This window comes from Brienomyrus brachyistius, chromosome 3 (assembly GCF_023856365.1).
Source record: "Brienomyrus brachyistius isolate T26 chromosome 3, BBRACH_0.4, whole genome shotgun sequence".
NCBI classification, from domain to species: domain Eukaryota; kingdom Metazoa; phylum Chordata; class Actinopteri; order Osteoglossiformes; family Mormyridae; genus Brienomyrus; species Brienomyrus brachyistius.
The window spans coordinates 10,181,193-10,197,791 of record NC_064535.1 but is presented as its reverse complement, the minus strand read 5'-3'; the positions used below and the strand labels follow the sequence as shown (position 1 = coordinate 10,197,791).

Below are 16,599 nucleotides of genomic sequence, written 5' to 3'. Positions count from 1 at the left end.
ATACCTTTTTTTAGGTGGTGGGGCTTGGACATGATAAATTGTCTCAATAGTTGAAATGAAAATGCAGTTATGACATACCCTGACTACATAAATATATTGCACACCAATGCGCAACATTACGTGAAAAAGAAATTAGTAATTAATTCATTTTAAGTATTACGTCAGACCCAAGTCTCATGTCCTTAAAAGCAACACATGATGAGCACATTATTTATTTTATAGAAAACACTCATTTAACATGTCCAGCGATATGCAAACAAATTAAATGACAGAATCTCACAATATATAAATAGAATCTTTCTCCCACAGAGATCCCTGGAAATTCCAGATAATGAAGAGCCCCAAAATCCGTATGGGTATATGAAATGGAGGATGTGTTTCAGATAGTCTTCTGTTGACTCTTCATGAATTTTTACTAAGAAGTAACAATACTGGATTTGTGGGTAACCAAAGTAGTGAATCACAATGAAAAATCCTTTTGGAATTATTGCTAAAAAATGCATAAATATGAAGGTTATTACAACATAATCAGTTGAATGGTCCAGCAAAGAAACACTTTCTGAAAGAACTGTTTTAATGTTTTTGACAGACTACTTGGGGGCAATGGGTTGCTCAGTGGGCTAAGCCCCTGTCCCCATTATCAGAAGGTCACTGATTTGAGCCCAACTTTGGCAGAATTGCCACATGTCTGTGGGCCCTTAATCAAGGCCTGTAACCCCCAGCTCCTTGAGCAGCACAAGGCGGCTGCCCCCTTGCTGTGACCCCCAAGCTTGCTCTCACCTGCATGGAGAACAAGATGGGGCAAAGCAAAAAAAAAAACAAAGGGACAGAATTTCTGCATGGGGATTAAAAGTACTGCTATTCTAACCAATCTTTGAAATTCAAAATATGCTAACATGCTTTGAATTTGTACAGCAAAGTTAAAAAAGTGTATGTTATTATCTAATTTTCAGTGTTATTCCTGGGAGAACATTGCATCATGAGTCCTAAAATCTATAAGCAGGGCCATCTGTGGGAGACGTGCATAGGAAGACTGAAAAATGTTGGCAGGATATGGCCCTTATGCAAGTGGAAGTGATCGTCACTCCTCCAGATTGTGCTGGATCACTGGGAACATAATGAGGCTCAATACGCACCACCGTATGTAGTTTTTACGCAGCTGGTAAAAATCAGTGTAGACAAACATAACCCCAAATGCAAAGAACCTGCCGAGGCAGAATCCACATTTATAAAGTTCTTAGCAGCTAGAGAGGAATAGACAGGATAGGCTAAAGACCAAAGGGCCGATTCTGCTCGCAGACAGGGAGGGAAATTGGGAAGGCAGCTTCACGTCGTGTGTCTGCGGAGTTGAAAAGGGGAGCTGGTGTCCTGGGGGCTGTGAGGGAGGGGTGGGAATCGCCTTAGGAATCGTTTATCATTCCGCTTCACTTAGACCACATGGTCGTCTGAACTCCTGGCCACGTTCATGGATCCATTTATTGGATACTAGAAGAGAAGTCCGAAATCAGTAGGAGTATACAGTTATATATAATACATATTACAATTATATATGTGTACTGTTTAATGCATGAAAACGAAATTATAATACTCTAGCATGGATTGTATTTAAGCGAGTGTAAAAACTCACCCCACTTGTTGCCCACCAGCACAGGACAGGCCGCATGTCGCGTGCTGTAGTCACCTTCCCCACTGGCGAACAGATTATACCAGAATACCGCGGTACCCTGTAAAATGCAAAATGGCTGCTTATTCTAGCTACATGCCAATGTTTTTTTTTATTAAACAGCATCAGCCTTTATTATTATATTTTTTAATTAGCTTTTTATTTTTATTAGTACTGAGGATGCCTTGCAATTGGGGATCTCCCTTTATTTATGTCGCATGACGAGTTTACCTTCTTTGGCCACACTGCGGCCCCCACATCGGGGAAGACTGTGGCGCCTCCAGCCATTACGTCACTCATCTATATAGAGGGAGGGGAGGGGCAAAGACCTATGATGTCACAATCAGTGAGGTCACACCTTACATGCAGTGGGAATCTCGAAAATGGAAGAGGACGGTCTAGGATGGAGGATCTAAATGGATGGAGGTGACTGATGTTTTACACGATAGGTTCAGGGAGGCACTTACATAAAAAAGCCAGGTGGCAATGCGATTCCCAGTCCCCAGTTCCTTAAAGGCATCTGGCTCGTCTTTCTATGGAAACAAGCAGAAAATAACCAACAGCTGTATATCTGTTCTGGATCATACGAACACATGACCTGACGCAACACAGAAATACAAATATACTGTAATGAGATGGAATTTTTAGGAAATATAACTAGGTCCTTCACTTACCCGACCAAAATCAAAGTGTGGTTCATATTGCCCGCCTACCCCATAATTGGCAACCTGAAGAGACAAAAACAGATTTTCAGCTTTCTTAGAACTTTCTATTTTTAATTTCCAGTCTTGTCTACAATTAAATATTGCAATTTGTACATTTCAACACCCCCACAGGTTATTTTGCCTCCTCCTTCATTCAGTATTTGAGCTACTCTCTGGAACCACATGGGAGACATTGTCACTCCCCGTGATCCTTACCTGCAGTTCTTCTGCAGTTTCCACATCAAGGCCTGTGACGGCCTCAATTCGCTGATTAATCTTTGCGATCACTGGGTCCTCATAGCCAGTCAGCCAGGCACTGGGGTAGAAGGATGGGAGCAGGTAATGGGAATGAGGGCATCATCAGTGGAGAACTGGCACTGTGACTCAGCACAGACAGTATGCACAAATACCATAATGTTAAAGGCTAAACATAGAGGTTAAACTGTCATTTGTGCACAGTTGTGTGTTCTACAGCTTTGCTTCAAAGACTCAAAGTTTGTTTAAATGTGTCACATTTGTGAAGGCATCACACAAAAAACTATACATGTCTTTGACAGAATGAGACAATAGCAATGACATAAACCGCATGCTAAGGGGTTATACAGAGTAACACGAGAGTATCATGCTTCAGGAGAAGGGGTAAGTATGTAAAGAAAGTAATGGCCAGACAGAATCTCCACTCAGGAGGGCATTACACCCCATCCTGCTTTGTTCCCTGCCCTGCGCGCATAGTCTCACTTCCTTTAACAAGTCTTCACAGGCTTTCAGAACTATTTTATAATGCAAAAACATATACAATGACGGGATGGCAAAAATAAAATGATCGACTGATATTTATCATTTTAATCACAATGCCTTTTTGTACATATCAAAATATTAATCTATTTACAAGGTCAAATTGTATCACTTCATTAAATGTTGAACTGTGTGTATAAATACTCTTTAATTAGAATGATTTTATACGGTCTAAAATTACACTGATAGAAGAAAATGCTTACCATAGCAAATTGGATATGTACACTAAACACACTGTTATTTCTTAAACATATCAGATAACCTTCATCTCCTAAGTATCTGAAAACTCACGCTATGAATGCAAAGATTTCTGAGGCCGACAAAACATAATCACCTGCATAAAGCTAGTCACGTATGCAACCTCCCCAAACATCTTCATATAAACCACTTTAACCAAAAATCCACACCCAGAAATGCAGACTGGAGGATGGTTTCAGTAATGACCTGCTTGAATAAAGCCACAGCAACATTCCACGGTTGGGTGTGTTAAAACTTATTTTTGAAACTCCCACACAAAAAACTAAACTAACTAAAATAAAATATTGCCATAGCAACTATGTTAAAAATACATAGTTTAATTGGAAAACCAGTCCTCCTTAAATCAAACTCATAATTTTTTCAAAGTTAGTTTACAAGATGCATTGTAATTTGATTGCATTTTTGTATCTGTTATTCATATTAAGCTGCAATAAATCTGATATATATATTAGTTATATTTAATCCTAAAAGGTTCATATTTGATTTTCTCAAATCGTATTACTTATTTTTAAGTTAATATTGCCACAAGGGGGCACTCAATGCCAATCTAAAGTCTGCAGACAGAACAAAAGACAACTACCCAGAAAATGGAGATATGTAGGTGTATGAAGCAATGGTGAAATTGCATAAGTGACCTTGGCTTACTTTCTTTGGACATGCAATAAGTAGTAATGTAGCCAAGACTACATTTTTGCTTTTGACAGCGTGATTCGCAGCTTGTTCAGTCTGTCATCATGCCTAAAAAGTAGTACATCTTTGCAAATTAATTATTACACCTAGGAGAACAGAGAGGGGTGAAAACTCAGGTTATTCCTACATCAATGATGAACTAAATGATGCTTGTTGAACCATTTGCTGTATTTTTTGACTCCACTACATGGTGCTATCTGTTCAAAAAAAAGGGCGCAAAGCATGCCCTGAAAGCAAACCAACATTTCCATCTGGTGGGGTCAAAAAATACAGCAAATGGTTCATGAAGCGTCATTTTGTCCATCATTGCACATCATCAGACTGGGATAACAGGCAAAAAAAAAATCTCAGCAGCCCAAAGCTCAAGGGATTCATTGACTGATTCACTGACGAATACTGAAACTCAGTTACCATTCAGTAAGCGGATAGCCTTATAAATACAGAAAACTATTTCATCGGATGCAGAGGCAGGCTTCATCTTGTATTAAGCTGCAATGATGAGCATAGTTAATTTAGTAAGTAAAATATTGCATTCAGAAAACCATAGGATCAGGCAATCTGAAGGCCAGTTCAATCCGTGTTAAGTGATGGTCCAGAAAGGATAGGGGAAAGGCCAGGCAGTGAGCAGAGAAGGATAACTTCCTGGGTCCCCTGACCTTTGACCCCTTACCTCTTGGAGACTCTGTACTGGGCGGTGGTGAGTTTCCCAGTTTGAGGGTCATGCACAGTAGCACGCCTTAGCTAGTTCCCAAGGCCACACAGAAGGGAAAAAGGGACAGAGAAAGAGGAAGAAAGCACGTTAGAAGCTGTTGATTTGGTGCTCCATGCGGTGTGATGTATCGGCTAGAGTCAAAGTGGGAGCCCTCTGGACAACCACACTCTCTAAACCACAGGACCACACTCTTAACAGCAAAACAGCCGATCCCTATCCTTTCAATGCACAATCAGTCTGAAGGAAACTAAAGTGGGAAAAAAAAGAGTGTGAATGTAAAATCATTACAGAAAGATGGGTTGACCTTCAATCATGTCACATAAAGCAAAAACACAGGTCCTTACCATGAACGAAATGTGACCAATATGTTTCCTAACCCTTATATTGAAGGTTACATTCTGACAAGCTTGACAGGAGTACAGTCTGAGTCAGAGCTCATGTTGGTGGCCCACTTGACAGAGATGTGCTTTTGCTGAGGAGTGTGGTACAGCGTGGTTTATGACCCTGTGGGTTTGGCCACTTGGTTCCCCTATTCAGAAGGTCGCCAGTTCAAATTCCGTGGTCACCACTGGACCCTTGAGCAAGACCCTTAATCTCACTTGGTCCAGGTACCCTAAGTGTCTGCTAAGTTAATGTAGTCCAAGAATGGGAAGAGGAGGCAGTGAAGTATAGAGTTCAGGGGCTAGGAGGTGGGGCTCAGCTACAGCTCTACCTCCATTAATCCCTCTGTTCCTGCAGGCCCTTACCTCTTGCTGATCCTGTAGTGGGCAGTCTCCAGAACACCAGTGATTGGGTTGGAGATGGTGGCCCTGCGTAGCTGTGGAGCCAACCGGCCGAGAGGAGATGGGTTACACTGTACCTACCGCTCCACCTACTGAGCTAACACTGTGCTTCATGGCCTCAGAAAGGCTCTTCATTGTTTACATCTACTGTCTCAAGAGGGGCAACAAGCTCCCATCCACATAAACTCCATTCCTTCAAGCTCCATGATTCTGTAAGCTATTCGATTGTACTCTTTGTCTCAAGTGAATCAAGTAAAACAGTCATTTACCTAAATGCTGAACCGCTCCATGTCCATAAAGGTCCATTTAATTATACGTTTACCTTATGTTGCATACTATAGGTCAAATGTATAATTTTCTTCTTTAAATTAAACTCTTAATTAAAAAGAGAAAAGTAACCAAGTACAAGAGGCAAAAATGCAGAGAAGGCAATTGTCTAAACCTCAGCTTCAAAGATGAACAGGTGATAGGACAAACATCTTACAGAACCTTCAAAGTTATTATGGAAAAAATGTCCTCATTATCCATCCAATGGGCTCATATTCAAGGTTCAGATGAACACCAGAGCCACACATTGATGGTAATGCATTGATAATGACCAACAGAGAGATTTATCTCACACCATATGGAACATGTGGAATCAAAACTCTTATTACACGTGCAACATTAGTCGTATGCTGTTGCCTGTTTGCAACAGTATGAAACTCAAAGCAGCCACTAGTCCAAATAAATTCTTCTCTAAAATAATGCAACACTACTTGCCTGACATTTGTGACCCGTTCCAGCAAATTACGGACTAAGCTACAGGGTACCGATTTTAGTTAAAAACATAATGAGAAAAATGGCCTACCTGGTTGAAATTGACTTAACTTCTTTAATGACCTGTCTTTAAAATAGGTAAATATATCCATTATGATACTTTAAAGATGCTTGGCATCAGATTTCAAAAAAGACCGTTGCATTGTACCAATCAATTTAGGTAGGCACGTGTCTACCCAATGTTTTGTAAAAACATAATACATAAATTAATTATTCAATCAACCAATAATGTTCCTTGACTGTGAATAACAAGTTGTTACGCTTATAGTAAACTTGCGGTCAGAGTAATCTGGCCTCCGTCAGATCGCATCTCTTAATTTCCCTCTCCCATCCCTCATCATTCCTAGGGTAATCTGGTCGATGACCGAGATTCCTCCGTCAGATCACATCTCTTAATTCTCTCCCGTATCACTCATCATTGTCATATTCTACAGATAACTCTACACATTCTCAATGAGTTGTCATGTACTGATACTCACGACTCGCATGTCAGCGGCAGTAAATATCTGTGTATGTTTTTTTTTCTCTTTTGTGTGGTTTTGAAATGGTGCCTACTCTCAAATTTTGTTTGCCTTTTTGAAGAAAGTTAGCCAGAATGAGTGAAAATGGCTGCCTACCTTGTGGAATAATAGCAAGTTTGCCAGTGGGCTTTTGAATACACCCATGTGTGAGTATTTGGTTTATTTAGATGATGTCTTGCACTGGGGGAGGCATGGTGGTGCAGTGGTTAGCACTGTTGCCTCACACCTCTGGGACACTCTCTGAGTCTCTGCCTGGGTCATATGTGTGTGAAGTTTGCATGTTGTCGTGGGGTTTCCCCCCACAGTTCAAAAACATGCTGAGGGTAATTGGACTTGCTAAATTGCCCGTAGGAATGCATGTGAGAGTGAATGGTGTGTGAGTGTGCCCTGCGATGGGCTGGCCCCCCATCCTGGGTTGTTCCCTGCCTCGTGCCCATTGCTTCCGAGATAGGCTCCGGACCCCCACGACCCAGTAAGATAAGCGGTTTGGAAAATGGATGGATGAATGTCTTGCACAGTGTATTAACTTATTTTGTTGCTGCTGTAATCTTTAAGACATCCCATGATGTTGCATATTGGTTTTAAGTTTTAAATTGTCTTATTTAATCATGGTTTTCCTGGAGCAAATCTCATTTAAAATATACGGCTCTAAAAGATTCCGAGCATGTTCCATGGTCAAATCACGTACCCATGTATCCATGTTGCCACCCACAAGCTAACCGTAATCCACTAATCAAGAGAACTCACCCGTGGCTTTGCCAGCTCCATGACCTTCTTGATTTCGTTGTCAGAGATGATCTCATGGTAGCGGACGATGCGCGGGCGATCCCATTCGTCCTCCTGCTTCACTGGCCCTATCAGGTAGAGTGGGTTCCGGTTGTTGTCAAAGTAACGACAGAAGAGGCGGCTTTGCCTGCGAGGTGTCTACAGAAAGAGAAGTCCCCACAAAGTGTGAGAAACAGTGCCCCATAACCATGCAGGCCCATCTTCTGACATATACTTCATTTGCTTCCAACCACTGATGTAGGAATCGCCTCATGTACCCCCAACTACTTCCACAGTGCACTCTAATGTCACGTGCAATACCTACCCTCAGCCTAAACTCAGCCCCGTAATAACGGTACCTTGCTGATAGCACTTTATCCATTGACTTAAAAGCCACATCTGCAGAATGATAATAAATAGGGTGACCAGATAATCCATGTCAGAAGGACACGTTGAGTTATTTCCGGTCTTAGAAAGTGCTTTAGAATTGAAATGGTGGTTTACTAATCCTGTCCCAGATCAAAACGTTCCACCTAACATGGATTATCGGGTCACCCAAATGTTTGACTGATTGATGTTGTGATTGCAAAAAAAAATCTTATTGATGTGGTGCAAACGTTGTAAGCAGACTCTGCTTGTCTGTGGGCCATAACGCTCACCAGTTTGACACCCTCCCCACGACACAGCTGCTCGTACTTCTTCCTCTCTGGGAGGGGGTTTTTGGTCCTGCTCTTTTTAGCCGAATCTCTCTTCTCCCGCCCACTGCTCTCCTTTTTGGCCTCTGCCTGTTTCTGTTTCTCCAGCTGGTATTCAAAGTACTTCAGGTTACTGTTAGCGCGCTGGTGCTCAGGATCTGGGAGCAGAAGTCACGGGAAATCGGCATTATTTAATAACCAAGCCAGAAATCAAGAGTCAAGTTTGACCCACAAATAAACAGGAGCATTTGTTTTCATGACCTTCAGGTAAATCGTACATAAATCCAGTGTGAAAGTTTAGACATACTATGCTTCAGTGGTGCTGCTTCTCAGCTGTTGCAGACACTCACCTATTTCGAGCAACCTCTTGGTGAGCTCAAGGGCCCTCTCCAGCTCCCCCTGCTGGTAGATGGCATAGCTGAGATAATCCAGCACGGCCACCTTGTCGATAGTCGAGTCCTCGCCCTGGTCCAGTTGCCTGAGCGCCTGCGCCATCCAAAGTTCTGTGTGATAGTAGTCCGCCTCTGAATAGGAAATTTTGCCCAGTTCAAAACAGTCCTCTACTGTCATACTGCTTTTGTGGGTCACTCCTGTAAAGAAATCAGCATCAACACAAAGTAAGAAAATTACACATTATAATATATTTGCTAATTATTTATAAGTAACAATTTGTGATCAGCAAAGAATTCACTGACGACACTTACAAGTTACATGGATTGCTAAGCATGTATTTATTCATTAGGAAAAACTACATCGCCAACTATGGGTAATTTCACCCAATAATTCCGACCAGAATATCTTTGAAACATGGATCATAACTGTAGGTGCTCCATGGAAACACAAGGAGTCATACAAAAGAGCTATGGATCCAGATTGGAACCCATAGTCCTGGAACGATAAAGTTCTGACTAGTCTATGAAATGGTCACAGACACATGCAGGGTTGTCAACTTTGGTCAGCTGGCTCCAGTGAGATTTTCAATTTGATACAAGGTCGCACATACATGTACATGCATTTACATGTATCTAACAGTTTTACTACCTTATAAATACTCTATAGGTTTTGCAAACTGCCCCAACGCTTTTCATGTAGTTAATTTTAGGTTTACGATGGAATAACACACATTTGCTGTATGATTTCTTGCATGAGCGTGAGAGTCTGAAAGCCTGAGTGTCACCGCAGATGCGTGACAGTCAGCACCATTGCACATGCACTGATGGCCTGAAGCTCACCAGGCAAATTCCCTGTCGAGATGGTGTTAGTGTCCAGCTGGTAGGTGTCCTGCAGCCTTAGGAGGGCCTTGGCTGCACCAGTCTGGTCCTCATCACTGGGGAAGTACTGCCGCTGGATGGTCAGGTTAGAGATAAAACCTGGGAAGCAGAGAAAGCAAAGTGTGCTAAGCAATACATTTTTATTGTATCCTTGGGACAAGAGTCAGCATAGTATATGATGGCCGACTTTACCTGAAGCTTTGGTTTTGTTATGTTTTTATAGTCTGTCAAAAATTACCGAAAGATCTGGTAACACTTCATTTGAAGTTCTCATTTTAAATAAATTATAATATGATATTATTATATGTATCTTCATAATGCATCACAATCATTGATTAAACAAATAGGCATCAGCCAAATAAAGCATCACAACAACTTCAATTGACAGTCATAAGACCTTATAGTGTTGACTATAATACTTCATAAACTCCAATGAAACTCTTATCTATAATGCACTATAGATTCCTTCATAATGCACTATAATGGTTGGTATAAGAATTAAGGATGTTTTGTACTACATTATGAAGGTATATATACCGCATTATAGATGACAGCTTCATAAAGCATTCATAATGCATAATAAACACGGTAATGATAGATAAAATGATGTTTCATTAACCATTTGCTGATTTTTTTTTACTACACTAAATGGTGCTCTGTGCTAAAAGGGCACAAAGCAAACAAAGAGCCCCATCTAGTGGGGTCAAAAAATACAACAAATGGTTCAAGAAGTGTCATTTTGTCAAGCACTAAAACATGGCTATAATGTGCTAAGCCTTTTCATAAATATTTGTAGTCGCATTTATAATGCTTTAGGACTGCATTATGATGTGTTATGAATATGTTCATAGATTCATATAGACATGGCATTTATAGAAAGTGTTAGCAAATATTTTTGTTCCTTCACTATTTATCTTGAATATGCACTTCAGCTATAAGACATAATTAGCTCATTTCTGAGAAAGATGGACAGGCGTGGGCCTTCTAACCATGAGTAACATCCTTAAGCACTAGGCTCTCCAGCTCTGCCCACTCCGTATTGAGCCTCTTCATCAGCTTAAAGGCATTGACAGGGTGTCCCAGAAAGCCTTCAGGGTCTTGCGTGGCCGTGGAGGACAGAGAGTCAAGCCTGTTCGCCCACCTAAAGGAGGCCATGCAGAAACATCCAAGTTTAACCTCTGAGGCCAAAGTGGAATCTAAATGCGACTAGATCAATGCTGAAATGATCAATTATTAACTGGAAAATTTTGAAGCTGAAAGGCAAACAAATAATCACAAATACAATAAGGTAATCTGGATGCACAATGCTGCTTGGATCCCAAATAATTACATGTTCTAGAGTCATAATGTTCAAATATGATTCCAGACTTCTGTATCGGTTTGATCCCCTAAGGATCAAGTCAATGAAGCATCACTTACTTTCCAACAGTGCGTAGGTAGCGGTAAATGGGAAATTTGAATGCAGAGACAGCTTTCAAGGGGCTATGTTCTCAGATTTAATTCCAATTAATTATCGCTTTTACACTATAATTTTATGAGCATCATTTTCCTAAAAGACACAAGTGGTTTTACTAATTGTGTCACTGTATGGCCACTGACTTGAACCGTCAACCAATTACACTCTGCTAAAATCTATTGTGTATCAGGTGTGTTTTGTATCTAAGGAATCTCACCGTTTGATCTTCTCCAGTTTGTGCTCCTCAGCCTGAACATAATCTTTTAGCGACGTCACAAGGTCCTTCTCCGTGTATAACAGATCCGTCATATGGCCTAATGACCAAAACAATGAAACCGAAATGCAATGCGGCAGAAATTCAATGCAGGCTGCCCCCATTTATTAAATTGTATCCTTTTATGTTATATTTTGGACCTAGAATAAAGATATGGATCGTGGTTGCTTTAAATATATGCTACAAACACACAGAATATATAAAAACGCAACACAGAAAGGCATGGCATTTAAAATTTTAGCAGCTGTTTGGCGATTTAAAAGCAGAAGCAACCCCTCATCCGTTACTTTGACTATTACACGTTAACGGACATGACATTTAAATCACAGAAGTGTGAAGATGAAGAAATATGTAAAAAGAAATATGTGATTCTGATCTTTCTTCTAGAAATTGTAGACTGCCTGCAGACAGCTTCCAGCGTATTTAAACATGGATTAATGAATAAAAGAAGTGGGAAGGAGCTCACCAGTGGATGTGAAGAAGTCTTTATGAGCAGCTGATGCTTGGATGAGGCTGCTGAACATCAATGCAAACCAAACAGGCCATGACTTCATCTCCATCATGCTGAGAAAGAGACCATCAGAATCAGGGCGGGACAACTAGCACAGTACTGGTAGACACTACAGTCAGCCAGAAAGGAGACTGAACAGAATTACCCATTTCGAGGGTTCTGTCTTTGGCTGAACAAAGTGGTCTAGTACCTGAACACTGTGCTGTCTTCTGGCCTTTCAAAATGTTTGCTAAACTGAAGATCCTTTTGCAAATGTATCCCAGATACTGATTGTGTAGCATGCTTACAAGATATAATCAGAAATATGCTTGAACAGCAAGATACCCATTCCTGTACTGTCCCATCGTAGACATTTTGAATGGAATATATGGAGATCGTGTAATATTCTTGGGACATTTTGGAATCTGTGTCTATATCTGGAAACACTTATTTTAAGAGTGATGGAGAGAATAGAAGATCTTGCCACTAGAGTATATGAGGGTAACCATCATGCTTCTATTCCCAAACTATGAAGGGAGGTTGATTTCAGATAAGCCAAAGGACATAAACCTGCGTTGTGTCTTCTGAACTATATGAAACTTTCCCTAATACAAACACCAGCATTTAGCTACCTGCATGGATAAGTTCAACACCAACACTTAACTATCTGCCTGGACAAGTTCAACTACCAGATTTCATCAGGATACGGATCAAACAGCAGCTATTAGAGTCCACAACAAACAGACATGGTAAAGTTGCCATCTCAGGAGTGTGAACTATGTCTTACTTTGGATTTGTTAAGCATGTATAATCATTTGTACATCATAGGAAGAGGTCATCTTCATCTTTCAAATGCTGTTTGACAATTGGTATTATATAATATTGCTTTACTGAGCCCAACCCCCTTCTGCTCGCCATGACACACATGCATGTGAGACCATGTTTGTCAGTGAAGGGCAGCTAAGCCCGTAGGGCGGGGGGGTTAAGGGCCTCACTCAGGGGGACTCAAGTATGAGTATTTGGTTGAAGCTGGCCTAGAACTGGCAACCCTCTGATCACAGGCCCAGAGGCTTAGCCAATGATCTACATGCTGCCCCAAAGTCCTTTGGTGTTAGTTTTAAAAGTTTTTAATTAGTTTAAAAGTTAAACTATAGAGGAACTAAATCATCTACGTGGCTTATTGGCTAAGTTTATCTACAAAAAGCTTACCAGTACTTACCGATTAACCCGTCTACTCCACTCACATGAGTAAGAATTTACATGTGACTTGGTTTACGCCCCAGGCAGGCACCTTGTGACCTTCTAAAATTAACATCACTCTCACTGCATGAAACTCAGAAAGTCAATGATCCATTTCCCCTCAGTTTTCCTACAGTTGAAAAGGCCAGGCACATGCAGTGTGTGCACAGCAGATTCACTGAAGCATTTCAAATGGTCAATTCACTCCGCCACTATAGAGAAAAACATTGTGAGGAATTAATCACTTCTGCAGACATTTTATGTGTCAGAGAACAGATGACACTTGTCTTGAAAAGAGAATTAAGCTACAACTATAATACAGACACTTCACATGAATTCTGGCAGTTCCCCTGCTTTTCAAGAGACAAAAAAGACAATTCGCTTAGAAAATAAATTAAATATGTATAATTCTCAGACCTTAAAGGAGTCACCATCTGGGTCGTTAAATAAATATTGGTACTAAAATGTCATATTGTGACACGCTGACAATTTTACAAATCTTCGTTTAAAACTAATGAATATACACCAAGGATCTTCAACCCTCATTTAGATCCATGGCAAAAAGTTTTGATTTAGAAAATTAAAAAAAAAGAACTACGTAGGCTACGTTTTCAAAGACTATGTCTATGGTAAAAGCTGTATTTTGATCGAAATGTCCATCAGAATTCATCACAGTGATGACCCCTGATGAGCACCTTTACAACTTTAAAGGCTGCGGTTTTCAAGGCTCCTTTCTTTCTTCAATGACCACCTCAAATTTTCACTAATAATATCCATACTACTTTTTCCATACTACTTTCACTAATAATATCCATACTACTTTTTCCATACTACTTTCACTAATAATATCCATACTACTTTTTACCCCCAAGCTTTAAGTCAGTGAGGGTGCACTGATGAAGTCATTAAATTTACTTTATTCTCCTCATCCCCAGGACTTTCAGGAGAACGTGCCTAATTACCTCCAACCCTGCCTTTCTGAGTGTGCTTTTGCTACTATAACAGCAGACACACGCCTCTGAATTTCACTTCCTTCAGAAAGTTACAATGACGTGACTGTGAATGCACTCAGAGAATCACAGTCAGAATTTAATGGAGAAAGGCAAAGGCATGCCTGGCCACAAAGTGAAGTTGTAGAAGCAACCCTTTTGGAACCAAATTATGCATGTTTACTTCCATTTATTTGTCCAAAGCAACATACAAGTGAGGATCAGTGAGCAGAGTCAAGCAACCTCCCTCCTTACCACTGAAATCACTCTGCCATCCATGGGATTTGAACCTACCCCCTACAATCACTGGCACAGTTCTAAACTGCTCAGTAATACACATGACCAGTGGATCAGACAAGTCTGTATGTAGAAAAATGTTTGAACCTTTCAAAATGGTCTCCACTGGTCTAAAATACTAACATATTAGCTACAAAACAGCATCCCATTTTGCACGTTAGTGTATTTTTATAAAAACTGCATGCAGCTGCACCTATGGGTCTATTTTCTGACTCCTGAATTATACAAGTGAATTCGGCGATTATTTATATTTATAATTTGAAATAACGCAGAAAAAGCATGAAAAGTAAAAAACATTTATGTGTTCATGAGTGTTTGTCTACCAATAGCATTACGTGAGATATGGGGTTAAAAATGTGGAAAGGTGCTTTACGTATAAGCATCCATAGAGAGGATGGCGGGGGTGGGGAGGGGGGGGGGTGTACTGCCACGTCTCCGCCCTTCCCCCATCGCACCATGGCGCGGAGAAGCACGATCTTAACTATTCAACAGCTTAACGCCGATTACAAACCTTCACACACGAATCTGTAACTTTTAATGCAAGCTGTACTACACTGACAAAATGGAGATGTATAAATCCATCTTGTAATAAATTTCCTTTACGCCCTGTGGTGAACAAAATTCCATGCAAACTTCAACACTGTCATCGACCGAACATTTTTCTTGAATCGAAATACGAAATGTATTCCGTCCAGAAATATTTAATAAACAATACAATGGTAACTTTAGAACGTTTAAATACTATATATATATATATATATATATATATATATATATATATATATATATATATATATATATATATATATATTTAGTAAACTAGACAAATACGAATTGAAATATTCAAAGAGTTTGCCTTTGGGCAGAACGTGTTATTGAAAACAATATCCGAAGGTATAATAATATATAATCAGCAATACACATCGGCTTACAGTAGCATTAATACTGTATCACAACTAAATATCAAAGTGTGGCATTTACACCGGGAGACAATGTAGCTGAACTAGTAACTGTCAGAGTTTCATTCATTGAGACGTAAACCAGAACTCATTTTGCATGCATCTATACATCTTGGGACTTAAGAATCAACGTAACTAGAAAGTATAAAAATATTGGAGGTCACTGTTAAATCACCATAAATCACCAAAAGTACTTCGCAAACTGAAAGCCATTGAAGTTTTTCGCTAATTAGAAAAGGTTTTAAAAAAGTGTCCCGGGAAAATTTACAAGGAAAAAATGTCTTACCATAAACAAAAGGAGGTCTGATTTTAAGAAATCACAGCAATAAAAGAAACGTGATGGCAGCGTATTGCTTCCCTGCAGTCAGTCTGGATCAGATTATGTAACGTGGATCCGCTGGCGAAGTGACTCCTGCTCTTTCCTGGAGTTTTTATACGTATTTCCACGTCCTTCAAGTTGCCATCTGGCGGCGGAGCCTAAGGATGCTACGTGCAGAATCTCACACACAACTTCTGCTGTAATAACGGGGATCGATGCACATGTGGAAAACACACTTCTCCGTATTTGTCTGTGCATTTTCTTCATACATTCGATTGCTCGAATACTGATAAGTCCTGCGGTTAGACTAGCTATTTAGATTATTTATTTGTCTTATTTGGATTGTTGGACTGTTAGTTTCTTACGATCATTTGATTTACCGTCAAATGTACTTCATTGTACAGTAAATGTTATATGTCCTACACTATTTGTTTAGCGCATATACCTGTGGTATAGTAAGCAGCCCATTAGAGATTTTAGCTCTCGTGTTCTGCCCTTTGCTTAACCTGCTCTATTTCCGTAGTTACAAAATATAACCCTTTGTGTTTCGTTCATGAACATTTATGGATAAAGCTACTATGTACTTTAAACTAACATCAATCTAATAACAGGAATCGCACGATTATGTTATGGTGTTTTTATAAAATAGATACATAAAGCAGTTGTCATTTTCATATTGATGCCGATTTGTTGTGATTATTACATTTTTATTTTATAAGGTAGCTTCTTATGTAAACACAAGACGACCATTTGATATAGTTTGCTCACTTGGAACTAAAGTTAGCGCAGACAAGAATGTGCTCGGGGGCAAAACAACCTTTTAGAAGCATTACGGGAGGGGTTAGCCGTCTTGCTCAGGAACCAGGCCCACCGACACGTGATTATTATTCCGCGATCAGAG

General features: G+C 40.1%; 1 protein-coding gene across 2 annotated transcripts; it reads right to left on the bottom strand.

Moving 5' to 3' along the window:
- Positions 1–196: 196 nt before the first annotated feature.
- Positions 197–15,823, bottom strand: p4ha1b (prolyl 4-hydroxylase, alpha polypeptide I b). Of its 2 annotated transcripts, none has more exons than XM_049008581.1 (15): positions 15,666–15,823; positions 11,872–11,969; positions 11,349–11,445; positions 10,665–10,816; positions 9,637–9,774; positions 8,755–8,994; positions 8,369–8,562; positions 7,692–7,868; positions 5,569–5,639; positions 2,584–2,683; positions 2,338–2,391; positions 2,131–2,196; positions 1,895–1,963; positions 1,628–1,724; positions 197–1,485 (listed from the first exon to the last, which is right to left on the bottom strand). In XM_049008581.1, the coding sequence occupies exons 2-15, from the start codon at positions 11,966–11,968 to the stop codon at positions 1,415–1,417; spliced, it is 1,623 nt and encodes a 540-aa protein (XP_048864538.1). In that variant the 5' UTR covers position 11,969; positions 15,666–15,823; the 3' UTR covers positions 197–1,414. The 2 variants fall into 2 exon arrangements, with proteins under 2 accessions (XP_048864538.1, XP_048864539.1); XM_049008582.1 differs by lacking the exon at positions 5,569–5,639 and adding an exon at positions 4,781–4,851.
- Between the last annotated feature and the right edge of the window lie 776 nt (positions 15,824–16,599).

Bases quoted from the DNA above. Each gene is read 5' to 3' on its own strand.
- p4ha1b (XM_049008581.1), bottom strand. From the start codon at position 11,968: ATGATGGAGATGAAGTCATGGCCTGTTTGGTTTGCATTGATGTTCAGC. The intron at 7,869-8,368 runs GTGAGCGTTATG...CTCTTTCTGTAG, and splicing joins GTGGGGAGGGTGTCAAACTG to ACACCTCGCAGGCAAAGCCG. The intron at 2,197-2,337 runs GTAAGTGAAGGA...TTGTTTCCATAG, and splicing joins CACACTTTGATTTTGGTCGG to AAAGACGAGCCAGATGCCTT.